Source organism: Muscardinus avellanarius (assembly GCF_963383645.1).
Source record: "Muscardinus avellanarius genome assembly, chromosome: 15".
NCBI lineage: Eukaryota > Metazoa > Chordata > Mammalia > Rodentia > Gliridae > Muscardinus > Muscardinus avellanarius.
The window spans coordinates 81,666,741-81,693,485 of NC_137801.1; the positions used below are offsets into that span (position 1 = coordinate 81,666,741).

Below are 26,745 nucleotides of genomic sequence, written 5' to 3' on the forward strand. Positions count from 1 at the left end.
GGCCCTGGACCAGCAGCATCTGGGAATGAGTCGGGGTGCACATCTCAGGCGTAACTCAGGGTTTGGGGCTCCACGTGCTTCCAGGTGATGCTGCGGCATGCTTAGCTCTGAGAACCGCTGAGGGAGGAACAGCGCCGATGGAGACACTCCATTCTTTCTTACCCACTTATCTTCCACCTTCTGGTTAGGAATTTTCAGTTTCCCCTCCACTCAGGGTTAGGCTACCACTGTTCAGCTGTGATCATGATATAAATTATAGTATTCATGAAAATGGTGGTTATTGGAAATTCTGCTCAAGGAAGGGTAGGGTAACATAGGCTTTAGAGAACTATAGAATTACTTCCATTTTATTTTAGAGTGGGCTTTCAAATAAACACAGCTTTCAGCCGGGCGTGGTGGTGCACGCTTGTAATCCCAGCATTCGGGAGGCTGAGACTGTAGGATCGCGGTTCGCAGACAGCCTCGGCTACTTAGTGAAGCTCTCCGCAACTTAGTGAGACCTTGTTTCAAAATAAAGAGTAAAAAATAGGGCAAGAGTTTAGCTTGGAGGTCAAATGCCTCTGGGTTCCATCCCCAGACCCAATAAAATAAATAAATAAATAAATAAATAAAGCTTTCAAAAATGCCGCCTGTCACATTCTTGACCTCCCCTGACAACACTCTGGTCCACGATACCGTCATGTCACAGGCTTGATGTCTGCTGCCTGTGCCTCCCTGTGTCCATCCTAACCCCTGTTGTGGCCCCTTCCCATGGGCAAAGGCAAGCCAACCTCTGCTTCAGGCTCACTCAAGAGCCCGAGATAAATCACAGCTTTAAATAACATGGCTCTGGAGGTCGCCCTGCCCACCTCTCACCTCATCTTTGCCTCTTTCTCCCCAAGTTCCAGACACAGTCCCTTCCTCATCCCTCGGCTCCTGCAGGGCCTTCACATCAGCTGAACCTTTGGCCCAGAGCCCTCTGGTCTCAGGTGTCACCCCTAATCTCAAACATGGAGCCTGCTGTGCTCCTGGACCAACGAGACATGGCGACTGTCCTTCTCATAGGACCCCCATGTCAGCCCCAGTAGGTGGGGCAGTTGAGTGCACAAGTTAATGCTCTGCTTTGGAGTTTGAGTGGCTTATTATAGGTCTCTAAGTTCTTTTGCCACATCCTCTCTTTGAGACCCAAGATCATTTCTACCAATCAGCAGAGCAGTCCTGGAGAAGCTACACATGTGGATGGAGAAAGGAGCTGGTGTTCCATTGTGTCTCCTATGGAGGAAGCAGGGGACTGGGGAGGGAAGAGAGGAGGGTCATTTGGGGCAGAAGAAACCCTCAATGGAGAGAGAGGCCTCACTGGCAGACACCTCTTACACACTTTACGCTGATCCACAGGGAAGCTATAGACAAAAGTCAAAATCAATCTTTTAGGTTCACGGCCAGCTCCAGCTACTTAGTGAGACCCTCTGCAACTCAGTGAGACCCTGTTCCAAAATAAAGAATAAAAAATAGGGCTAGAGGTGTCACTTGGAGGTAGAATGTCCCTGGGTTCCATCCCAAGTACCGCAAATAAATCAATCTATTACTATTATGATTGTTATTGTGGTTGTTATGAGACAAGGTCTTGCTCAGTTGGCAGGCTGGCCTCAAATTGGAGAGCTCAAGGGAACATCCCGCCTCGGCCTCCCGAGTAGCTGGGTCTACAGGTACAGCGCTGTGCTCACGAGTGGTATATCAAAGCTAGGGGCAGGAAAATCAGACAGTAAGTTGTGATGAATTTTTGAACTGTGTCCCACCTTAGCAATGAACTGAATGGGAATTCTCAGCTTGGCGCTACATGCAGCCTCGGTCCATGGACAGAAGTTAGGGGTACCTGGGCCTCTTCAATGCTGTGCTACAGTATTGCTTGTATATGCTGTTTCTGGGACATTGGCATTTTTTATGTTGTTTAAATGTGCCATCTTCTGAGAGGTGAATGGTACTTATGGCCCCTAGCTCCGTCGGTCTTTGGAGACATTTCAGTGGAGAGAATGCCACGGGCCACCACTGACTCACTACTGTGATGAGCTGTGAGAAATGAGGTGGGTGAGGAGACGCAGACCCCCCAGGATCACCCAGAGAGGACTGAAGTCAAACCGACATGGCAGGGGCTGGAGAGCCAGTAAAATACCAGTTTGTCATGGTTTCCAGTAGATTCTCACCTCTGGAAGACACAGCCCAGGGGCCTGGAGACTGTGGGCGTCCTTGTCACCTGCTCTCTGAATAAGCAACACCTGCTGGTCAGAGCTGGCTTTCTCTTTGAGGCTGATTGCATTTTTCCATCAACACTGGTAACACCTATTTACCAAGGGCCTGTTCAGTGTCAGAAACTGTACCAGGTGCTTCTCTTAAGTCCTGTGGGGGGTCCGCAGAGCCCTGGTGAGCAGGGATATTGTCTTCAGTTTTCAGAAAGGAAAGGCAGTGAGGCTCAGGAAGCCTTGACTGTGGTGTTCTGGGCAGATTTTATGTGCCAGGTATTAATCCCCCAACCCAGAGCCCTGTGCCAGGAGAGCCTGCGGCTCCCGGACTCGGTCACCTGCCCCCGCCGCAGGTGACAGGTGAGGCTTGTGTCCAGGCCTCCTGCCCCACGCAAGGGCAACTCCCCCAGCTCTGAGCCATTCCCGCTGCCGCTCAGCCAACACCGCACAGCCAGGACTTAATTGCTTCCTAATTGTTTTCTCTATTTGTTGTGTTTCTCTAATTAGACTCAAAGCTCTGAGGACAAAAAGTCTGACTTGACTATTTTTTTTTTTTGTAAACCTGCTTACTACCAGACTCAAAAGAGTTCTCAAGTAAACATGTACTGACTGAGAGAAGAATCCAGATGACACAAGGCAGGCAGGTGGGCAGACCATCACCTTGAACCTTTTCAGGGAGGATCTGTGACGAGGTCCTTCAACCAGTAGGCATATATTCATATTCGTACCAGGGCCTGGGGAATAAGGGTGGGTACTAGCTCGTCCCTGCCTTTGATCGACTTCCAGTCTGGTGGGAGGAAAGCTCACAGGGACTGTCTGTGATGAGCTGTAACAGGTGCACAGGCACCTGCCAGGAGTCACAGAGGTGGGCGGATGGGACCGGGGAGAGCAAGGGTGTGACGGCCCTGCTGAGCATGGGGACTGAGGCACAATGGTGGAGCATCTGGGCTCAGCCTTCTGGATGTCTGGTGGGAGGCTGTTGAAGGAGAAAACAAGAATCCTAGAAAGATGGGCACAGAGATAAAAGTAGTCAAGAGCCCCCAATGACTAGGGCTTAGAAAGACCACATCCTACACGCCTAAAACCACCACTTGTATCTTAAGACAGCTCAGGGACAACTGGGGAAAGGGCTATGCAATCTACCACCTTGTAGGAAAGGATGCTCTATGATCCAGGAATTATCCCTGCTCCTGTCTGAGCCACAGTCTTCAACTGGTGCCGCCATCTTTCTCATGAGTCCCCGGCTCCTAGAGCCGCTACGGTTGGACCCATGAGTAATGTCCTGGCATCTTTTGGAAAAACTCTGAGAACCTCAGCATGGAGATGTAAGAAGTGAGGCTAAGCAGCTGAGGCAGCGGCTCTGTGTAAAGGGGAAGGGTACAGGCAGGCAGGAGAGGGTTCCAGGGTGGGCTTTCATCCATGAGGCCTGGCTGCCCTTCCAGTAGGAAGCTGCTCAACTCCTCAAATATTGGGTACCCGAAGAGCCTCCTAATAAATTACGCTTTTCGGCATAGAGAGTCCAGGGTGGGCTTCTGTCACATGTAACCAAGAAAGTCCTAACATAACCTAATAGGACACTGGACTGAAATGTGGTGTCCGGCTTCCTTTACCTGATCTGTTAAACACCACTATGAAAAACGACCTGCCCTGCTCCGCTTCCTCCCCTCGCTTTCAAGAAGCAATATTCTGAAATTACAGAAGAGAAATCAACTTCGTGGTGGGGGATGCTGCGAGGGAACAGTTATCCCAGCAGAGTAACATGGTGCCCTTGGTGGAGAAGGTTTACAGTGAGCTTAGACACCATCCAGGGGGCTGGGATGAATCTTTCATTCCTGATATGGAGAGAAGGACCGCCCACTGTTAGACCAGCTTCCCTGGGGACATTTCAATCTTTTTTAGGAGAAGTACAATCAAGTCCTGAGAAAATGAGAAAGGAATAAATTTGAAATCCTCCCACATAGTTTTCATAGAAGATCCAAAAGTGGCCCTAACTTCTCTTAAAGCTTAGGGGGTAGTGATTTAGTGGAAATATTAAAACCAAGCCCTTGCTGGATAGCCCATAACCTTCTGCTGGGCATTTACAAAGAAAGGCTCACAATGATCAGTAGATATTGTTTATAGCTCAGAAGCATCTCTCAAGGCCTTGAGATCCATTCCCAAGAATGTAACCATGGAAAAAATAAGAACGCTGTCACCAAGGCGCCAAGAGAGGACAGGTGACTTTGTAATCGCAAGCCAACAGAGATAGCTGGCCCAGTACATGTACAGTAACCAATCCTTTGGACTTTTTACTTTTCTGAGTCCCTATGCTCTCTCATGGTTTCTTGCTTTTAGCTGACTTTAAAAATTACTAATTCTAAGCCAGGTGTGGTGGTGTATGCCTTCTATCCTAGTATGGAAAGCTGAGACAAAAGGATCCCAGGTTCAGAGCTAGCCTGTGCAACTTAGCAAGATCCTTTTTCCAAATAAAAAATAAAATAGGGCTGGGAGTGTAGCTTGGAGGTAGGAAGCCCTGGGTTCAATACCAAGCACCACAAAACAAAAACAAAAACAAAACAAACAAAACCACTAATTCTAGTGATGGCTCATACCTATAATCCGAATACTTAGGAGGCTGAGACAGGAAGATAGCAGGTTTGAGGATAGCCTCAGCAACTTAGTGAGATCCTGTTTCAAAGTAAAAAATAGAAAATAGAGCTGGGAATATAGCTCAAAGGTATCGAAGATAGAATGCCTTTGGATTCAACCCCTAGTATGCCCTCCCTATAAACACTAACTCTGATTTTCATTTCCAATTGCTAGGTATGTTGAACATTTCATATATTTTTTGGCCACTTGTATCTTTATTTCTGAGAATTGTCTGTTTAATTCAATTGTCCATTTACCTATTGGGTGTTTTTTTTTTGGTGCTAAGTTTTTTTTTTTTTTTTTGTTCTTTATATCGTCTGGATATCTATCCTCTGTCAGAAAAGCAGCTGGCAAAGATTTTCTCCTATCTGAAGGCTCTCTCTTCATACACTTGACTGTTCCCTTTGCTGTGCAGGGTTTGAATTTGACGATACCCATTTATTATTTTCTGGTTTTATTTCTTGAGCTTTAGGAGTCTTACCGAGGAAGGCACTACTTGTGCTTGTGTTAACAAAGCCGGTCTTGTGTTTTCTTCTAGCAGTTGCAAAGTTTCTAATTCCTAGGTCTTGGGTCCACTTTTGAGTTGACTGTTGTGCAGGGAGAGAGATTAAGATCTAGTTTCATTTGTCTCCATATGAACATCCACTTTCCCCAGCATCATTTGTTAAGAAGTCTGTCTTTTCTTCTACATACACTTCAGTTAGAATGGCAATCATAAAGAATACAAATAATAAGTGCTGGTGAGGATACGGTGAGAAAGGAACATTTATACACTGCTGGCGGGATGGTAAATTAGTAGAACCACTATGGAGCTCAGCGCAGAGGTGCAGCAAATGGCGCGGATTGTTGACTGATTAAAGAGAAGTCGTCTCTCACATGAATGACAACGGAGTCAACATGGCAGCTGGGGAGGAGAGAGATGTCTCTACTCCTGCGGTCCTTCCATTAGCATCTTGCTTTTATGGAGGGTTATAACCAAAACATTATAAGACATTATTAATCACAGGAAATAGCAAAGCAATCATGGGGTGAGTCAGGGACTAGCACCAAGGTAGTCACTGATGCATCAGGGAAGGAAAGGGTAAACAAGGAAGCTGTCAGCGTCTCTGCCATCGGTCAGGGTCCCTGGTTATCAGTCCCATTTGGTCCTTGGAAATTTGTCTACGTGCAAACAATTCCCACTTGGGTGGGTAGTTTGTGCCCCTCCCAAGGTGGGCCGAGGTGAACTCAAAGTGGATGACTAACAACGCCCCCAACATGGAAGATCCTCAAAAGACTAGAAATGAAACCACCATGACTCAGCTATACCAGTTCTTACAAAAAGACTGGTATCTTTCCAAAGAACCAAAGTCAGCGTACTTTGGTGAAACGTGCATATTCATGTTTATGGCAACACAATGCACAATAGGCAAGGCTGTTACCAACCTGGGTGTCTGTCAAGAGAGGAATGAATCAAAAAAGAAGTGGTGTGTGTGTGTGTGTGTGTGTGTGTGTTTATATATATCAATATATATATATATATATATATATATAATTTTACACACACACGATAGCATTTTACTCACATACAGAATAACATTGTTATTTGCAGGAAAGCAGATAGAACTGGAAAACATCATGCTAAGTGAGATCAGCAACTCAGAAAGTCAAGGGATGGTTATTTTCTCTTAAACATGGAAGCTCTCAAAAGAAAAAAGAAAAAAAACCTTATAAAAAATAAGGAGAGAGACCAGTACGGTACTCAAAGTGTATTGTCAGAGGAGAGGAGGGAAGGAGGAGGTACGGAGAAGGAAACAGACCAATATGTGCATATATGAATGAACTGCTAGGATTCGCTATCATGTACAATTTCAATGCACCAATAAAAATGTTTTAAAAAGTCACTGGTTCCGGGGGCTGGAGGATAGCTCAGTGGTAGTACTTACTCGCCTGGCATCCATGAGGCTCTGGGTTCCATCCTCAGCACTACACTAAATACATACATTAAATAAATAAATAAATAAATAAATAAATAAATAAATAAAATGACTAATTCTGGAGGTCACGAAGCTGAGCAATGTATTCATCTCCCACTAGCTTTGCTATAGATAAAACATGTAGGTCATGATAATAAGTAGTTGCTGAGGTTATTTTTCAGCAACTTGGAGGCCAGGCCATGTGGTCCAAATCACTGACTTCACTTGGGCCTGTGCAGGTGTCCTGTGGGTGACCTTTGATATCAGGGGGCCAGGACCCCACCTTCACATCATACTAACAACACCATTTTCTGAACATGTGTCCCATAAAGAGCGATGGATTACATATGACTACTAATTACTTTACCTCCAGCCTTTCCCTGTGCCTTATCCCATAAATATCCCATAAATATCCCCAACCCCTGTCCTCAGGGAGGCAGATTTGAAACCTGGTCTCCCACATTCACACTTGGCCAAATTGTGAGTAAACTTTGTCGTTTTGCAAAACTTGCTTTCTCAGTGACTTACACACCGAGGGATGGGCAAAATAGTTCTGGTTCAGTAACTCTACTAACATATTGTGCTAATAAAGGGGGCTTTCTCTCTTCCTCAAAAATATTTTCCTTGAAGAGCTGGGCGTGGTGGTGCACACTTGTAATCCCCGCACTTGGGAGGCTGAGACAGGAGGATCGCGCAAGGTTCGAAGCCAGCCTCAGCTGGCTTAAGAGACCCTGTTCCCAAATAAAATACAAAATAAGACTGGGAGTATAGCCGGGAGGTAGAAGGCTCCTGGGTTCCATCCCCAGGACCACCCAAAAAAAAAAAAAAATCCTAGAAGGAACTTGTCTGGCTGATGGTTCTGATCATGGTAAAGAATATATATTTAATGGATTAAAACCAAATAATGAAAAGGCAGTAACAGAAAAGTTACACTCTATCCTCTTTCTACTGCTGTCATAATAGAGCCTAAAGGTCAAGGCCATATTTTCAAAAGTATGTTTTTTTTAATTATTCGGATACAGAGAAGCCAACAGGTCAAGAAATGAAGGCCATTGAAAAGATAAATGATTACTCACAGAGCCCAAGAGTTTGGGACACGCCACACCCTGTAGGGCCACATGGGAAAGCATCAGGCTTGGCTGGTCAGGAGGCAGAGGGAATGAGGGGAAATCGGGCAAAACTCACTCCAGTTTTTGATGGAAGGAACAGGCAAGGCAGTGCAAGTGCCTGGCAGACTTCGGATTGGCTGCTGGGATGATTTCGGTGGGCTCCGGGGTGGAGCAGTGTCTCCCCTATACGGTACCATATGGATCTGGCTGGAATTCCACCTTCCTCATCAAGGCTGTTGGCTGTACCCAAAATAGGCACCTCCCGTCCTGCCCCGGTAGCCTCGTCACCACCTGGTCCGCCCTGGGCTGGCTGTCTTCCTTTCTCCCTCTGTCTCTTGCTGTTCTTTTCTCCCCTTCGGACTGCACGGAGTCTAAATAGACACGACTGACCCAAACCTGCCGTGGGGGCACCAGGGAACGAGCTATACAGCCAGAGGCACAGGAAGCATTTTCTACCGTTTCATTTGCGATGAGAAATCCACCGAGGATCCATAGGACGCGCTTTTTCGTCATCATGTTGTTTCGCTATATAAGGACTCGACTCGACATATGAAATGTTATGAAGAAATCAGCAGTATACAATTCTCTGTATCAAGGACAATGGATGGTGTGTGTGTGTGTGTGTCTGTGTGTGTGTGTGTGTGTGTGTGTGTGTGTGTTGCTGGGGACGGAATCCTGGGCCTTGCAGCCTGCCACTGAGTTATATATATCCTTAGCCCTAGGGTCTAATTCTTGAAGTATTTTTACTTAATTAAACCAATTGCATTGAAATGGATTTTAAAGTAGCCCATCACCAATTGCTTTTTACCCCCCTTTAAAAGCCCACACAAAATTGCATAAAGATTAAAATGGAAAAGTTTTGAGGTCCAACCATGGCAGAATACAAAGAGCCGGGCTTGGCCAGTCCCTGATGTCACTGGGGGGTCCGTCCCTGGCCGTCTCTGGCGGGTCCGTCCCTGGCCGTCTCTGGCGGGTCCATCCCTGGCCGTCTCTGGGGGTTCTGGCAGGTGCTTTTCCTGCCACCCCACCCCATGCTCTTCTGAGTGGCGGCCCTCGTAGCCCAGGTGCCTTCAGAGGCCTCTGGGCCTGCTCCCTCTACCCAAGGCCCTCCTCAGCACCTGTGCTGGTCCCAAGTAGAATCCAAAACTAGTTCAATAGAGAAGCTGTGGTGTATGTTATGATGATTTGGACCTTAAAATGTCCCCTACAGGCCCATGTATGAAGGTTTGGTTCCCAGGCGGTGGTGCTACTGGGAGGTGGGATGCTCCTGGGAGGCAATGGGGCCCCGAGGGAGGAAGCTGGTCGTGGTGGGCATGCTCCTGGAGGGGATGCTGGCCCTGGCCCCAGCCCTTCTCTGCCCATAAGGGGCACACTGTCCAAGAATACCACTGCTGCTGGGCATGGTAGCTCATGCTTGTAATCCCAACATTCGGGAGACAGAGACGGGAGAATCGTGGTTCGCGGACAGCCTGAGCTACTTAGTGAGACTCTTTGCAATTCAGTGAGACCCGGTTTCAAAAAATAAAAAAGACTAAAAAAATAGGGGTGGGGGTGTAGCTTGGAGGTAGAATGTCCCTGGTTCCATCCCCAGTACCTGAAAAAAAAAGAAAAAGAAAAAGAAAGAATACCACTGCTGAGAATGCTCTTATAAATATACAAATACACCTGTAATGCTGAAATTGAGTTGGGAGTTGCAAAGGAGGCAAACACCAACCAAGTCATTAAAGGCCTCTTTAATCATCCGGCACCTTCGGGCGAGGTCTGCCGACAGTGGGAGAAGGGACCGATGATGGAGCAGCAGAGCCACGCAGTCAGCAGAGCCACGCAGTCAGCAGAGCCACGCGGTCAGAGGGGAACTGAGGGTATTTATGTAGCCGGGTTTGGGGCCAGCCCTCTGCAACATCTGGAGTCCAGAGGCATCTGGAGTCTGTCTTGGGATGTCTGGAGTCTCGCGACACCTCCGCTTTTGGCTTCCGGGGTTCCACCTCCTGTCCCGCTGCAGGGTCCCGTGGGGAAAGGGAGGGACCCGGCCTATCAACACCGCCATTCTTTACTATTCCGGACCCGCACTTCTCATGGTCCCGGGAGGTGAGCGGCTTCGCTCCACCACACGGTCTTTGCCACGTGGGCCTCACTAGGCCCAAAGCCACAGGGCCCCGCTGAAACCATGAGCCCAAATCAACACTTACCCCTTTTGTGCTGTTTGCCCCAGGCGCTGTGTCACAAGGACAGAGAGCTGAACCACGCACGCAAATACACACACACAGACCTCGGTGGCTGAGATGATTCGGACTTTTAGTCTGCTATTTGACACAACATGGGTGAATCTTATTTCATTTCACATCATGTGAAGTGAAGAAAGTCAGGCCCAGAAAGACCACAGGACTTCACTCAGAATCTAAGAGTCAAGTTCCTGGAAGCAGAGGGAAGAGCAGCGGTGACCGGCTGTGGGGAAACGGGCCGGCGCGGTCACAGGAGAGCGAGCCTGGATGACCAGTGAGACTGCAATGAGACTCTCGGGATCTTCAGGAGGGGAGATGTCAGGTAGCCCCCTCAAACAGGGGACTACTTGGGATGGCGGCCACCACTGTAGCAATGGCTTCTCCACATACCATACAGTGGCCATCACACTCCTACTGCAATAGAGATTTTAAAACCTGAAAAGTGAAATAGGCCCCAAACCGGGTTGGCCTCTCGCTCCCACCATCCCAGTGAGCGAGCAGGCTCCACGGTGGCCTCCGGCTGCCTCTGGTGCTGTCCGCTTCACCGCCTGGCAGCCCAGCCCTCTCTAGCTCGCCCGAGCTCCTGCCAGACGCTCACTCACCCACTTTGTTCCCCTGAACAGTACCCTTACCTCCCAGCCACAAAAGCAGGCTGTAACAACTGTCGTGTGGGAAACAACAGACCCGGCGAAGGAGTTCCGGTCTAGGTCTAGCATTAAATTAGCAATGGTCTGGCTCTGGTAGGTTGCTTAATCTTTGAAACTGAGCCTTCTCATCTGCAAAATGAGGGAACTTGACTAGATTTCACCAAATGAGCCTTTCAAGTCTAATATGCCAAGACTTTATGAATCATGCTTCTAAGCCCATCTTTTGAAAGAGCGAAGAAAGGGTAGCAGAATGAAGCTAATATAATTTTATTTACTTTTTAATGGTAACTTTTAAGATAAAATAAATGTAAAAATAAATCATCTTTCAAATCAAAACCATCTCGGACAGTTCTGCCCTCGCAGCCAGCAGGCGCTGACCCTGCCCTGTGTGGCAGGCACAGAGCGCAGCTCTCCTCTCCTCTCTTCTGCAAAACCTCAGCGCTTCTTCCACGTAAACTTTCTGCGCGCTCCCTCCTGGCCTGGCTTCTTCCGTTCTCTGACACGGGGATCAGCAGTGAGTAGTCCAGCTGCAGCATAGGGAGAGACGCCCTTATGAGCCACGGAAAGTACTGCCCGGCAGAAAAGCAGGTAACACACATGCATTTATTGGAACTGTTGTCAGAGAAAGCTAGGGGATGTCAACCAGACCTGTGGTAATTCACCTGCCTTGTAAAAGCCTCCTAACGGCTGTTTGATTTCCCTCTTCTGGGTTATGTTTTCAACTTCTGGGATAAACACCAGCGATGTTATTTGAGTCTGTTTTTCTCTTTTTTCCTATGAGAATTATGGCGTCCTCTTTGGTTTTAAACGTGTCCAACTTAGGCTGCAGCTGGTCTGCTGTGAGTGCTCACTCCGTATGCTTGTGAGCAGAGGTGAGAGTGTAATGGAGACAGGAGGTAGAGACACAGGGCCCATCCTGTGGTGATGAGGAAGCCAGACCGTGTTAACAGCACGCGTGAATGTACAGTCTAATAGGACGTGCTAAACACATTTAAGAAACTGTTGTGTTACGATCATTTCTGTGGAAGTTTGATCCCGTGACATTTTGTTTTGGAACTTAACCAACACGTTTTAGAGTTGTATTCTGAGTATAAGCAGTTTACTCTACAAGAATGAAGTCGGTTTAAATTGAAAACTGCCACTCTCCCAGTCATAGGGAGTGATTATGTTTCCAGGCAGTGACTGAGCTTCTCTTAGCAAATGGTCCAAATGGAAGCGTGGGAGCAGCGGCTGGAGCCCCGGCATGTTAGTAAGGGGCACACTGCTGGGAACGCTCTTATAAACATAGGGAATACACCGTCATTTCCCTTTGTCTACTCCTTCAGCACCAGCACTTCTCATTATCTGACATGAATCAGGTATTTTATTAGGGGTCTTTTAATGGCCAGATAGCAAAGAAAACCGTAAACTGTCATTAAATTGTTACTGAAATCCTTCTGGTTCTGGAGCATAAGAGCGGCAGCCGGTAGAGCTGCACTATTACACTTAGCTGAGTATTCTCTCACTAACTAGATGACACCCACAGGTGACGTGGCACACCAGGCCTCTGGACGTACCTTGTCTCATCCACTCCACCTCCTCCTCGGAGACGAAGCTGCACAGGGCCTTCGCCACGGCCAGGCGCACGGCTCCGGCCTGTGCGGACCGCCCGCCCCCCGACACTGTGCAGGTCACGTCGTGTTTTCCCAGCCGGTCCAGGAAGTGGAACGGGAACATCAGCTGTTCTCTACGGACACCGCAAATGCACGCAGTTAGTCTACTACAAAGATACATGATTCCATACACTGGGCATTCTGAATATTTATAAAAACCACACGAGGCACGCCAAGGTCACACTCTTCACACTTCCCCATCAACTCATTACGCTGAGACACAGGAACACTGATTCTTCTGACACACTGCTTTGCTTAGGGTTGTAAGGTTTCTACCTTTTTCTTGCATACAGCAAAGCATATGACATAAAGAGTATAGCAATACACCATTTATTGATTCTTTTTGTCTCATCAGATCTTTGCAAGCCTGTAAATAATCTCATAAAATCTTAAAGCTGGGGAACGCCATTAATCATTGAGCATACCACCTCTAGATTCAATGATCATATTAAATTAGTAGGTCTTCCAAAGCAATTATCAAATGCCATTTGGACTTACTAAACAAGACATATAATGCTCATCATGATAAGATTACTTGTTGAAGTAACTAGAATTATATTTAATACTCCTTCCACAAAAAAAGAAAAGAAAAGCCCAGAAAGCCTATGTTCAGATCACCGCTCTCCAAGCTGGCAGCTGCAGTTCCGACTGCCCCGTCGGGCAGTGGGGCTCGGGTGGCCCCGAGGACGCACCACAGGAGGGCAGCAGGACAGATGTGGCTTGGCTGTGACCGCTCGGCAGCGCGCACCTGCTGAACACTGCTATCCACCATCTATGTCAAAGACTTTGATTTTGCTCTTTCACCTCGGTATCTCTGCTGAACTTCTTAGTTTGCTTATATACGTGTGTGTACTGGGCTGGGGATCAAACCCAGGGTCTTGTGCATGCCAGGCAACTTCTCTGTCACGGAGCTGGCTTTACCCCCACTCCAGAATTTTTATTTAGGAAAGTCTATTTATATTACATCTGCTTTCTTTGTCTGACATGGAAACTATTCAGACTTAAAATAGTTTATAGTTAAGCTAAGAAATGGTTATGGCAGGGCATTCAAGTGCTACACTTTGCACTCCACGGACAGAAATAACTGCAAGCAGGTGGGCCAGCCACACCCATGGCGAGAGCAAACAGAATCTGTAGCTATTTAATAAATATGGCCTGGCTCCTACAGCAAAAAATAGAAATCTAGCTGGGCGTGGTGGCACATACTTGTAATCCCAGGACTTGGGAGGCTGAGATGGGAGGACCGCGGTTTGCAGCCAGCCTCAGCTACTTAGTGAGGCCCTCTGCAACTTAGTGAGACCCTGTTTCAAAATAAAGAATAAAAAATAGGGTTAGGGATAGAGCTTGGAGGTAGAATGCCCCTGGGTTCCATCTCTAGTACTGCAAAATCAATCAATCAATCAATCTATCTATCTACACTGCCCCTTTTAATAAGTGCTTCAACAAAGCAAACAAGTAAAAACTAAAAGCTTATCAGAAAATAGTACCACTGGTAGCCATATTATCATAACTAAAGAAAATCTGGAGACTGATAATCTAATTCTACCACTGTGTTTTCTCTCAGTGAGGAAACTGGAGCGAAGACAGCCTTATGGGACTGTCAGGTGCATTTCAGGGATGGCTCTGAAGTACCCAACAGCTAAGAAGGTTTGCAGAGGAAGCTAATTTATAAGAGAGGCTTTTGGACATCCATGTGCTTGGGAACTGAAATAACTCTCGGTCTTAATTCCTAAAACTTTAAGATCCTCTAACAAACACTTAAATGAACAAACATCAAAATTTAGAGAAAAAGAGACTTTGTAATTTATATCAGAGTAATGGACTCAGAGTGGTCAAGATGAGAAAGAACCATCAAAAAGATTCTGGATAGCTGGAGAAACACTGAAGTTTGTGGAAAAATAAAAAGATGCCCTAAGGTGAAAATGATGATTATGCTGCTGTCTCTTCCAACCCTGGACCGCTGACCAGCTCCTGCGGAGCAGCCCTACGCCATGCGAGTGCCCCACGCAGCTCTCCACAGGGACCTCGCCAGAAAGCTTCTGTTAAAGAACCACATTCATTTTGTTCTTTGTTATATAATCAGCATAATTTAAAAAATAAATAAGTAAATGATTTCTATTTCTTCTGAATGCTGCTCCTCTGGCACTAAATACATGTTCTTGTTTTTCAGTAAATGCTTAAAGTGCTAACCTCGTCTCTGTACTACTCGGTTAGATGTGCGAAGAATGTACTTCTTTTGAGGTGATCAGTTAAGAGGTGCTTTATTGCCTAACAGAATAAAAGCCTTTGCAGAAAGGCTGTGAGTCTTTATAATTCAGAGTACCAGACCCACAGCAATACATATGTTTGTTGTAAACTTGAATGAATGAATAAAAATTTCTGATGACACTGGGAAGGAAACATAATCAACATTCCCAAGACCAGTGTGCTGTCTGCACAAAAACAGCCCACAAAGGAGCCCTGGAGCTCAGCGTGGCGGTGCACACCTGTAATCCCAGCTCCTTGGGAAGCTGAGGTAGGACAACCCCAAGTTTAAGGCAGGCCCGACCACTTGATAAGACCTTGTCTCAAAATAAAACCAGCTGGGGATGTAGCTCAGTGGTACAGGGCCTGTGGGTTCAATCTCCAGTATTATAATGAATAGATAGAGAGGAAAATATTTCACAAGTCACCTCTCTCAGGGATCTCAGATGAAATCGTATGTTAAAAGAACCACATTTATTTTGTTGATAGATGGATATGCGTGCGCGCGCGCGCACACACACACACACACACACACACACACACACACACACACACGAAAGGACCCCAGAAAGAAATAAGCAGTTCAGCTGACCTTGATGAAGCCATCTTACAGGTCAAGGTCACTCCCTCTTCCTAATTAGAAAAGTGACCTTGAAGCACTTGGTCTAAGTTAAGAACCAGGACCAGCACCCAGAGCCCAGGCCCTGGCTCCACTGTCCTGTTGGTCAGTGGTGACGTCACTGTCTACCCTGTCGACACCTGAGCTGTTCTCACAAAAGCAAAGGCCAGTCTGTGGCTGTCTCAAACCCCTACCACTACGTACACTAATGAGAGGCCCGGGTGCCCGTTCCCACTACCGCAGGCTCCCAACCTATGTGCTGTGAGGACAGGAATAGCACGGATTTCCTCACAGTGCCCACGAGATCGGCGCATGCTTGCTGAACCCAAAGGGAGGAAGAAGACCTAAGGACAGAGTCTAATTGTGAGGCCAAGCCATAGATGAGGCTTGTGCTAACTCCTCAGGAGTTACGTCTAAACACACACAGGTCATCAGTCAACCGCCATCCCTCCTCGCAGCCCCAGTGCTGAAGTTACCATCCCCTGTGTTAGGGGGTCTCTCTTGCTTTTCCTAAGAGAAACGAGAGTCTCCTCCATCCCTTTCCCTGGGACAATAATGGCAGAACTAGTTTAATTGATATTAAATAGAGTTAGATTGGGCTACCTTTTGACACAGGCACAAATACAATAAATGTACATTTTCTGAGGTAATTACTCTGCCCAGGAGCTTACAAGCACATTAGAATGATCTTCTTTCCCTTACATGAGAAACGGGATGCAGGAGCTGCAGCCCTTGTGACCTTAAATACCACAGCACATCCAGGAAACAGGAGAAAGATTAGGAAGGAGGAGCTAGTCATATGGAACTTCTGATACTCGTGGAGGAGAATGACAATATCTCCTGGAAAAATAACTTTCTCAAGGAGAGGTCTGTGTATACAACTTGCATTTAGGGGAGCAGAAGAACTGTAATATCTACTTATGATGATTGTCTATCCCTCCATGGGATAACTGCTGAACTTAGCACTGGAAACTAAGGAAAGCTGATAAGTTTATTTAAAAAATTCATATCCAATATATCCAATAGTACCAGATTTCTTTACTTGCTCAACAGAGGTATAATCAAACTGCTTTAAACAGGGGAAAAAAAAAAAAAACCCAAAAGGATAAAGTAGTTTCACGGTATTTCCAATCAGGAGACAGCCTGGCAGCTGCTCACACCTCCTCACCACTGGTCCGGGCTGGCCTATCGCAGGAGCGAGGCTGCGCTATGGCGCTGCTTTGCCTGGTGCACAGCCACCCAAATGAGAAGGCGGGACTCTGCCTTTCTTGCACTTTGGCACCATGGGCTAGGCTGCAAGATCTAAAGATACTCAAATTCCAGAAGGATCTGATGAAAGGAGGAGGAAGGATTCATGAGGATTTCGAGAGATGCTTTTTTAAAAATCTGGACCACTATGTAGAAAAATAGCGACAGCATTGATTTGGCTGGCTCGATAGATTAGTAAAGAGAAACAGTTAAACAGAATTAGAAAACCACAAGCCTCTTTAATTATGATGTATCATAAAGAATATTTTCTTCAAAAACAAGAAGTCAAACTGAAACCAAACCTGTCCTGTAGGACCGGAAAGTAAAGCAGATAATCGACTCCATTCACTTTTATTTCTCCACCTCCGTGCTCATAAACAATGGCTTCTGCTTTTGCAGTCTTTCTCCTACCTTTAAAAAAGTAACAGTTCCTGTAAGTAAAATCTTAAAAACCTGTACTGTGAGACAGGTAAAACTATATTAAAATAAGCTTTCCCAGAATAACAATACGAGATAGAGTATTTAGGAAAGTTCTGTAACTCTTAAAATAAACTAAAGACACTAAAGTACAATACAGCTGCTGAGCTAAAGCTCACTGTGGGGGGAGTTTTATACTTCAGCTCCATTTTAGGAACACTGTAATATTTTAAGTTAATTTCAGCAGCAAACAGTCATTCAGATTCACTTGATTTATCTTTAAAACCCTCAATTTAAATAGTGTTCTTTTGTAACCAATAAGCATATACTTAATAGAATAATTTTTAAAATATGTAAACAGTAGGATGAAACATAATTAGTAAAAATGAAAGGAATCCTTAGGAAACGTCGTATTGCTTTAAAAACTCAAAGAAATGATGTTAAAATATTAAGTGCAAATGTAGCACTTAACAGGTCAGTTCTTAAGATGGACCATGTCAAATGCCTCTACACGTACAACAAAAACATGAGTTGAAGGTCTCAAGTTTTCATGGTACAGTTTTCACATCTGACATGCCGATTCACTGCGCATTTTTAGTTTTTGAGAATAAACCCTTATTATAAATAATTTATTGATTCTACCCACTTAGCACGTGAAAAAAACATTCGTAGGTTTGCACAGGTGTGCATCCACCTCTTTTCTCAGGACACTGTAAGGTTCAACTTTTGAAAACCACCACAGAGTCTTAAAATTAGGAAATCTAATGTAGCAATAGCACAAATAAAGAAATCAAGTCAAATTAAAGGGACAGCGGAGGCAACAGCAAACTGAAAACAACGGCGGCTCCTGAGTCTTCACAGAGCTTACTCTCCCCGCGGCAGGCATTACCTTCACTTGCACTGAAGGCCATTCCTTTTTCGTCATACTGCACGGGTTCAATCTGCTGTTTTTTTGATTGAACAGTTACACTTCTGCGGAACTTCTGTATAAATTCTTCCTCAGTAGGACCATACTGCAATGTCAGTAACTTTTCCAGCAGCTGAATGAAATGCATATACTGCAGACAATAAAAATTCATTAGAAGATGCAAGTGTAATTGCATTTGCTAAGATTTTTCTATTTTTATATACTTGATCTTTCCAATGTTGCTTTTCTTGATGAATCTTGACAGGATGACACTTCTGCTTCTTCATGCTGCTTTTAAAACAGCACGCAGATGCACCCCTTTCCCTGTGTATCTCTGGGGCTAAATCTTTTCTTCTGAGAAACAAAGAGACTTATCATTCAAAGGAAAATCAATTTCTCTGGATCATGATTATGAGATTGAGATTTAAATTCATTCTCAAAAATATATTTAGATGATCTTCAAGTGTAATTTCCACTTTTATTAAACCTGTATCAAAAGGAGCATTAGAAATAATTTCTACTAAGTTATGTATGGTAAGATGGGAAGAGTTTGATTTTGAGAAAATGTACCTCTTAAATTATATTTCATAATACATTTGGCAAATATATTTTTGGCTGTTCAAGCTGTGTTACTTTAATGTTTATGATTTCCTTTAAAACCGAACAATCAAGCTATTTAAAAATTCAAGAGATACTTGACTTAAAGGGCAACCTCTTGAAGTAAATTATCCTTGCTACTCTGTGCATTTTTTTTAATAGTTCTTGAACATGTGATTAGAAAGTAAACAACTTGGTATTAACCCCTTAAAATTAGAAGCCAGAATAATCATTCTAAAGTGTTTATGGAGAAGGAAACAACTAATACTTAAGACTCTTAGTTAATAAGGATTGTGAAATCCAGTTTTTGATCTTATTTTTTTTTAGCCAACCCTAAAAATCATACTCAATCCTCTTGCCGCTTGTCCTTATAGTGCCAATAACAATTTGAAATATTTAAGAATCTCATCAGTAAGATTAATATTAAAAGAACACTGTCAGACACAGCTTCCCTTGGTGTAACATACAAGTGAAGGCGGGTTCCAGCTCGGGGTGCACACGCTGGGCCTCCTCCTGGCCTGGGCTGACAGCTCCTGCCCGTCCTCCAGTCCCCGCCTGCCCGCGCACCGCACCCTTTGTTCTCAGCTGCTCTCAAGTCCGTCTTGCACACTCTGTCACTATTTTTGAAACTGCTTAGGGTCACTATGAGTACAACACAGCCTTGCTTGTGAACCAGGTGAAGGGGTCAGGAAACCACTGACTACTCCCACCTCCCCAACTTGCTCTCAAACTTTAGGATGTTTTCTGATATTCAGTACACCAGAAGTATAAAGGGTCATCAAATACAACTTGTTTTCATGGGTGCATGTCTATATTAAAGTCCTTAGGATATTTCCAAAACAAAAAACAGAACTGAGGTGTGAACATCAAAGCAACTAGAAAACAAAGGGAAGGGTGGGAAGAGGTGCTCAGTGAAGAAGCAGAGTGCTTCAGCTTGACTCAAGGACAGCAAAACCGACAGTCAGGATACTGGAAATCAAGTCCAGACCCACTGCTAACCAAAGGCCTGACACCTTGTTTAAGCAAACTGCAACTTTTCCAAAGCATTAATTTCTCCAATATGTTAAAGGAGAAAAAGAGCAGTGGAAATATACAACCTAAGACCTATGTGGTGACAAAGCACTGACGGCGTCAGCCACTCACATGAAGAAAAGAATCCTTGGGAAGACGTGTGAATGTATCTCTGCTCGCTCGGACCTAAGAGAGTTCTTTTTTTTTAATTTTTTTGTGGTGCTGGGGATTGAACTCGGGTATTCTACCTCTGAGCTACACCTTCCAGCCCGATTTTCTTCTTTTTTTCTTTCTCTTTCTTTCTTTCTTTCTTTCTTTCTTTCTTTCTTTCTTTTTTTCTTTCTTTCTTTCTCTCTTTCTTCCCCTCTCTCTCCCTCCCTCCCTCTCTCTCTCTCTCTCTCTCTTCCCCTCCCTCCCCCTCTCCCTCCCTCCCTTCCCTCTCTTGTCTTTCTTTCCAGCACTGGGGATGGAACCCAGGGGCATTCTACCTCTGAGCTACGCCTCTAGCCCTACTTTTTATCCTTTATTTTGAAACAGGGTCTCACTGAGTTGCAGAGGGCCTCACTAAGTACCTGAGGCTTTCCGCGCACCATAATCCTCTGGTCTCAGCCTCCCAAATGCTGGGATTATAAGCGTGCGCCACCACGCCCAGCTTGAGAGTTCTAAATTTAGAGCACCAAAATATTTAAAATGCCAACCTCCTCTGATAATGCTGGGCTATAGTAGAACACTTCACAAAACAAGAGTACAACTCAGGCCTTGACAGGGCTCATAAACGTGACAGTTTGGCCTAAGATTCGCCTGTGGAGTCTAGGAGGCTGGATTCCCGAGTGACTCCCAAGGCTGCTGCACGGGGTCTGGGTGAGGCCTGGGGCGCGGCAAGTTTGCACAGAGCATTCCACGTGACTGACACAGGTGGTCTGCAGAGCCTGAGATGGAAAACCCTGACCTTACAGAAACAGCACACAAGCTAAGCCAGGGAACTGCAAGCCGCACCTGCCGCGCTCCCTTTTCTACTTAACCTGTATCGGCTCCTTGTTCTCATCCTGACCTTGTAAAATGAGCTACTGGCCTCACTGAAGCAGACAAAAACACATCTGCTGCACTTCCCTAAACAACGGGCAGAGGACATGCGGGCACTTGTAAGAGGAGGACCCGGAGACTGGACATGTCCCTTTCCTGAAATCGGGGGTCCTCCTCCCACAGCAGCAATCAACAAGAAATGCATTTTAAAAAAAGGAAGCTTGTCCAAGGAACACCTGCCTCTAAGGAACATCACTATTAGGATACGTAATGCAGCAATTGTCTGCATTCTAAGACACAGGTCCCCTTAAATTAAAAAGATTAATTACTCACATCGTGATCTGACAGTTTTTCCACTAACATGTCTTCTAGTTCCTCCTTAATCAGCCATCTGCTGCCAATCAGGTCTCTGTTAAAATATCACATATATTCTCTTTTTAATTAACCATGCAATTAGTGTTATATCACAAAAGATCTCACATACAGTAGTGGTTCACAATTTGGAAAAAAAACTTCATATTGTATATGAGTACTTTCATCCAAGTAGACCCTTTTTGAGAAATATTATTCCATGTTCTCAATCTACTTTGGAAAAGACACTAACTCCAGCACTCTGGAACTCATCTAAAAGCCACCAGATTTCTTAAAGATTAAAACTGTGTCTGTAAAATTTACTTTGATGATATTATGGATACAAAGCTAACCTTTCAGTGGGCAGAAGTAGTAACACAGTCCAAATAAGGGAACAAGAACATATTTACTGCTCAAACAAGGTGTGTTCAGACATCTGTGTTTTCCGCACAATAAGAAATACAAACGAGATAGCAGACCCAAACTTTACAATGGTCGTGTAGGTTGAAGGATCTAATCTTTCAACTATTTGCCGAATGGAAACATAAAATTTTGAGGTTTGTATATTAAAAAAAAAACCCACAAAACTTAAAGCATACAGATGTTGAGTAAATATGCCACTAGGTAATTAAAATTCAAAGGAAAGTCAGGCGTGATGGCACACATTTGTAACCCCAGTCACTTAGGAGGTTCGAGACCAGCTTTAGCAACTTTGTGGAGCCCTGTTTCAACATAAAAAATAAAACTGGGCTGGGGGTATGGCTTAGAGGTAAGATACCACTGGGTACAACTCCCAGTACCTACCCCCATACATGGAATCAAATCTAAATGTAGTAATTAAATACCATTTAATACACAAATGTAGATTAAAGTAACAAAATAACCTCAATATTTACTTCTTCCTAAACAAAACTATAATTTGGAATCCTAAACTTTAGGCTTCAGGCATGCCAATAAGTGGTGTATGTTAGAGTTCAAAATTCACAGTTGTCATAATTAGAGACAAAAACTTACTTGATCTCAGTATTTTCTGGGAGCAAACCTCTGGCTCGTAGCTGATCTTGATGTTTTTCTGCCTGGAGCACCTTTCCATATACTTCCTAGGGCAAATAAAACATACATGCTAACTTGAGAGATAATATATTACTACTTATGATATTTTTTGTATTTTTTTCACTGCAAGTACTTCTTATTTTAATGTGACTTCCTCAGGCTAGATGTAGTGTAAATAAAACAAAATGTTTCTTAATAAAACTATTTTTCATCCAAACTCAAGGAAGGTAGAATAATTTCAGTGAGAACTTGGTATCATATATCACAGCACCGCGCGCTCTGACTGATGTAGAAATAACTAAAAATCTTGCAACTCTACTTAAGTGGAGATGTGGTTAAATGATAAGAAAGATCCTGTAGACAATTTACTTTCCTTAGTTTCACCAACAGGATAAAAACTGAGCAAACAAATTTCTTGAGGACTCACACCCAATTATCTTAGTATTTAGTAGTTTGTAAGTTACGTGTAACCTACCATACTAACATCTAATGAAGAGAGTTCACCATTCTGAAATTCATCATCAGTGACAGCTCATCATTTTGATAAACACTTAGTTTGACGCATGGTACTGGCGTGAAAGCAGACACAAAGACCAAGGGAACAGACCAAAAAATACAGATGCAAGTTCTCACTTGAGCCAGCTGATTTTTGACAAAGGGTAGACCGCTTGCCTAGTATATGCAAGGCGCTAGGTTCCATCCCAGCATGGGGGTGGAGAGATGAGCTGGAAACAACAACATGCCTTTTTGTTGTTAATAGGCTAGCTCCCACCGCCATTACCTACTGTCAGAAGACACAACCCATTCCTGAGAGAGATGTCAATCTATGTATCCAATGGTTTTAATGATTTCAACTGTTGGGTGCACCTGCTTGTGGGCTCTAATTCGACTGCCACAGGACATCATGTCGCTGAGTTTGTTCTAAGATGTCTTTGCCACTGTCATCATATTACCCGGGCCTTGCATTTTGGTACTATCTTCATTTTCCAGTCTCTTTTTTGAGAATCCATTTCTCTCGCTGAGAAAAAAAGAATGTACAAAGAAAGGAAACCATAAAGGCTGCCTTTGCATTTCTGCAACATAAATGGAGGCGAGAAAAGCTGAGGCTCTACTTGGTGGGCAACCCTGTGAATAAGGTCTTTCCTTTGGCATGGGAGACTAATTCAGAGTTCAAAAGAGAAAAGAAGTAGAAAAAAAGCTGCACTTAGAAGCTACAAAACGGGTGGGGGGTGAGGTGAGCTAGACTTAAGAGTGGACACACGCTTCTCAAACCGAGCACAGCCTTCCGGCTCAGAACTGCTAAAGGTACCGTGCCCAGCAGTGGCAGTAGAGAGGGGGAGATGGCATGGGTGGGCTGGCCAGGCGAGGAGGCACATTCCCAGGCCTCAGGCAGACTTGTGAAGAGGAGTCCCTGGGCGGGGCCAGCGAGCCACCCAGTGATGTCACTCAAGTTAGGAACCCTGGAGTCCAGTTTAACACAACAGCAAAGGGACAAACGGAGTTGCCTCAATCCTAGTGCCCAGAGGAAGGACGTACACTGCCTACAACCACTTCCCAGGCATAAACCTGTCAGCTAGAGCAGCAGAGGAATATATATGAAAATCTAGAACCAAACAAACAAAAAACCACTGCTACCTGGAGGAGAGCAAGAACTCGCTTAGGTGAACCATGCACATTAGAACATGTACCTGTTACTCAACTTGGAATGAAATTTTATAATTTGTTTCCCCAAAACTGGAAGGCCTTGTTGACTGTGCCTGGAGTAGCTTTAGCTCTCTCTCTCTTTTTTAATGTGTGTGTATATGTGTGTGATGCTGGGAACTGAACCCGGGGCTTCATGCATACTGAGCAGGTGTTTTACCACTGAGTTACAACCTCAGTCCCTAACGTGTGTGTGTGTGGGGGGGCTGTTACTAGGGAAGGATGGCAGATGCAGTCTACCTCTGAGTTATACCCCCATATACCCTCAGCCCTTTATTTCTGAAACAGAGTCCTATAGGTTGCCCTCTAATCTGCACTCCTGTCTCAGTCTCCCAAGTACTAGAATTACAGGCTTGTACCACCATATCCAACCCCCTAATTTATTTTCAAAGATTAAGATCATATGTTGTTATTTCCATTGGATAGCATATCAGTAATTTTTCTATGTGCCTCTCTTTCTAAAAGGCAATTCACAAATGCTCTGAACAGGTAAATTCTCACAAATGGGATCCTTCCCACTCGCAGGGAAGTGGACAGACACAGGCAAACATCTTGTTACGGCGTGCCTGGCATGGTCTGCTGGCAGGCTGGCCACAGCCAGGCGACGGGGTGCTCCAGTAGGGGAATGGCAGCAGGCCTCAGAGCTGCCCGGTCCACAGTCCTGAGTCGGACAGTGCAGAGCCCAAAGACAGTCTGGCTCTCAAGTCTACCTACGGCTATATGAACTTGGAGACCACCACCAGTTGCAGGACGTGCTCTTCTGCTTGAAAAGGTTTCTTGAATTTTTTGGACTAACCGTGGCAACTGCAGTAACAACAACAACAACGCACCTTCCTCGTTAGGCATGCTTCCAGGCCGAGTTTAGGCTGCTAAGCCCATCTTCACTTTCCAATCACGTTGAAGCAGTTTTCACTTTATTCATATTTTTCTCAGAATATTCTTTCACTATGTCATGTTCTTAATGTATTATATTTCTGTTCATAGTAGTTTATAAATGATATAAGTAAAATAATCCGAAAAAATTTGGAAGAGGATAAGAACAATCCATGAAAAGTACATATCAAATTTCAAACATGGCAAATATCCACTTATTTAAGGCAACTGCTTACAACTTGATAGCTATAATCCAAAAAATTACATAATGCTCATTAATGCACTTTGTCTTTGGGGAAGTGTGGTGCTGGGATGTAACCCAGTGCCTCACACATGCTAATAAGCACACCTCCACCACCGAGCCACACTGCCCGCTCTGTACGCTCCTTTAAGTAAGAACACGTATGTTTATACTGCTGAATGGCAAAGGAGTGAGGCATGGCTTTTAGGAGCCATATAATCTAAATAATTTTACAGGTGGACCATTTTTCTTTATTCTTTCTCTTCTGCTAATAAGTCCACTTTTGAGATTCTACCTTGGTTAGTTAGAAACAACAGTTCTCTGAAACTACAGTCTACAGCTTCAACTCCTCAAAGAGATGTGCTCTAATTTACATCAAAAAGTCCTTGAGGGTATAAAATGTGCCAGGAACTGTCAACATCATGGATTATCACTGGGAGCTTCTGGTACATTGTTAAGTTTCCGCTTAATTTTTAAGGGACACTAGAGAATTGGACTGACCCCACCTACACCAAGTTTATATACTGTATTTAATAGTGTAATTTTCAAATATGACAGGAATAACCCAGATGTGAAATGCTGAATCATTAATCACAGCTATGATTAATATTTCATAAAATCAAAGCAAGCCTATCCACCCCTTGTGTCATCAGATTTCCATAATGTATGAGTCAAATTTAGAAGGTGCCTAATTTGAAAATACCAGATGCTCAGGTAGCAGAAAAGAAGTGCTTAAACCGAACCCTTCTGAGAGCACGAGCGGTATGATTTTTAGTATCCTTCTAAAAATCTGTTGTGGTGATATTAACCATGTGAAAATTCCAATTTTAGAAAGGGCAAACAAGTCACACTTTCATGGTGGGGGAATGCCATGGGAAGTCGACCGTATTTTGGCGCACAAAAGAAATAGTAACAAACTAATAATAACTGCCATCTTTGACACTAGCTCAGTAACTTACAATCTGTGTTTGCTAAAATCGCAGAGTGTCTATTTCTTTAATAACAGCCATCTCAAGTTTTTGGCCACTGCCCTAGGCAAATCAAGTGCAATAAATAGACATGTAATTCAGAGAGGTTTCTGCTCTGTGCTCCAAGTTCCAAGCGACATGCTTCTACCATAGATCCCGGATTCCTTTGTGAATACAATATGCAGTACAGTTTAAACATCACGTAACGCTTTCACCATGAGAAGGAAGCAGTCTCGTATATAGGTCACTTGAAAAAGGACTCTGAGGACGTGCAAAGCCAGGAGTGATGATGACTCAGATACCATATATTTTTACTTCTCAAATTAAAGCCACATTTTATAACAACAATTGTAGCATTACAAAAGAAGTAATCTGATTAAAATCAACATAGTGGCAGCAATAAAAAGTTGAATCCTGTTTTTTAAAAATTAATTTTCCTAATTGTTACACTTGGAGCACACAAGATATACAATGGTAATTATTCATATGTGAGAAAAATGTACATTAAAGATACCTCTAGAACAGCAATTTCTACTGCTGAATTTATTACAGAATTAACTCCTGCTGTCAAGAAGTCTTAAAACAGCATGCAGATATACTTTAGCACTAGCCTGTAGCTTTTTAAAAATAACCACTTAACATAGCTGTAAAACAGTTATTTTGCAGTAGCTCAGTATGAAAAGGGTCAGTATTTTAATTCTATTTTAAGGGTAACAACACTACATCTGAGTTTAAAATATTCGCCACAAGACCACAAAGATCTAAAGCATTTGAGCCCAGCAAGTCCTTCCTGATACCTGGGCCCTGGGCTGAAGGTCGCCGCAGGGAGCAGCTGCAGCCTCTGGGGCTGCTGTCCTTGCCTGCTAAGTCAGGAAGGCCAACGGGGCAACCTCTAGGCAAGCCAGGGACTTCTGGCTTTTGTTCTGTTTTAGTTTTGTTCACAAGGCAAATGAGCCCTGTTTGTGCATAAGTGGGAAGGATTAGAATCCCTTTATTTTCTTTCCTATTTTAAAGTTTTTTCGATTTAGCATAATAGTTCAAGTAACAAAGAACTACTTCGTCC

At 44.3% G+C, this 26,745-nt stretch overlaps 1 protein-coding gene across 1 annotated transcript in view; it reads right to left on the bottom strand.

Annotated features, from left to right (window-relative positions):
• Window positions 1–11,212: 11,212 nt before the first annotated feature.
• MRPS9 (mitochondrial ribosomal protein S9) overlaps window positions 11,213–26,745 on the bottom strand; it is a gene marked incomplete at both ends in the record, with an annotated part of 57,275 nt that continues 41,742 nt past the window's right edge. The window contains 6 exons of the mRNA XM_080711735.1: window positions 11,213–11,304; window positions 12,334–12,503; window positions 16,843–16,951; window positions 17,847–18,015; window positions 20,829–20,904; window positions 21,861–21,946. Of these exons, the coding sequence (XP_080567861.1) occupies window positions 11,213–11,304; window positions 12,334–12,503; window positions 16,843–16,951; window positions 17,847–18,015; window positions 20,829–20,904; window positions 21,861–21,946 (702 nt within the window). The remainder of the gene's footprint in view (window positions 11,305–12,333; window positions 12,504–16,842; window positions 16,952–17,846; window positions 18,016–20,828; window positions 20,905–21,860; window positions 21,947–26,745) is intronic.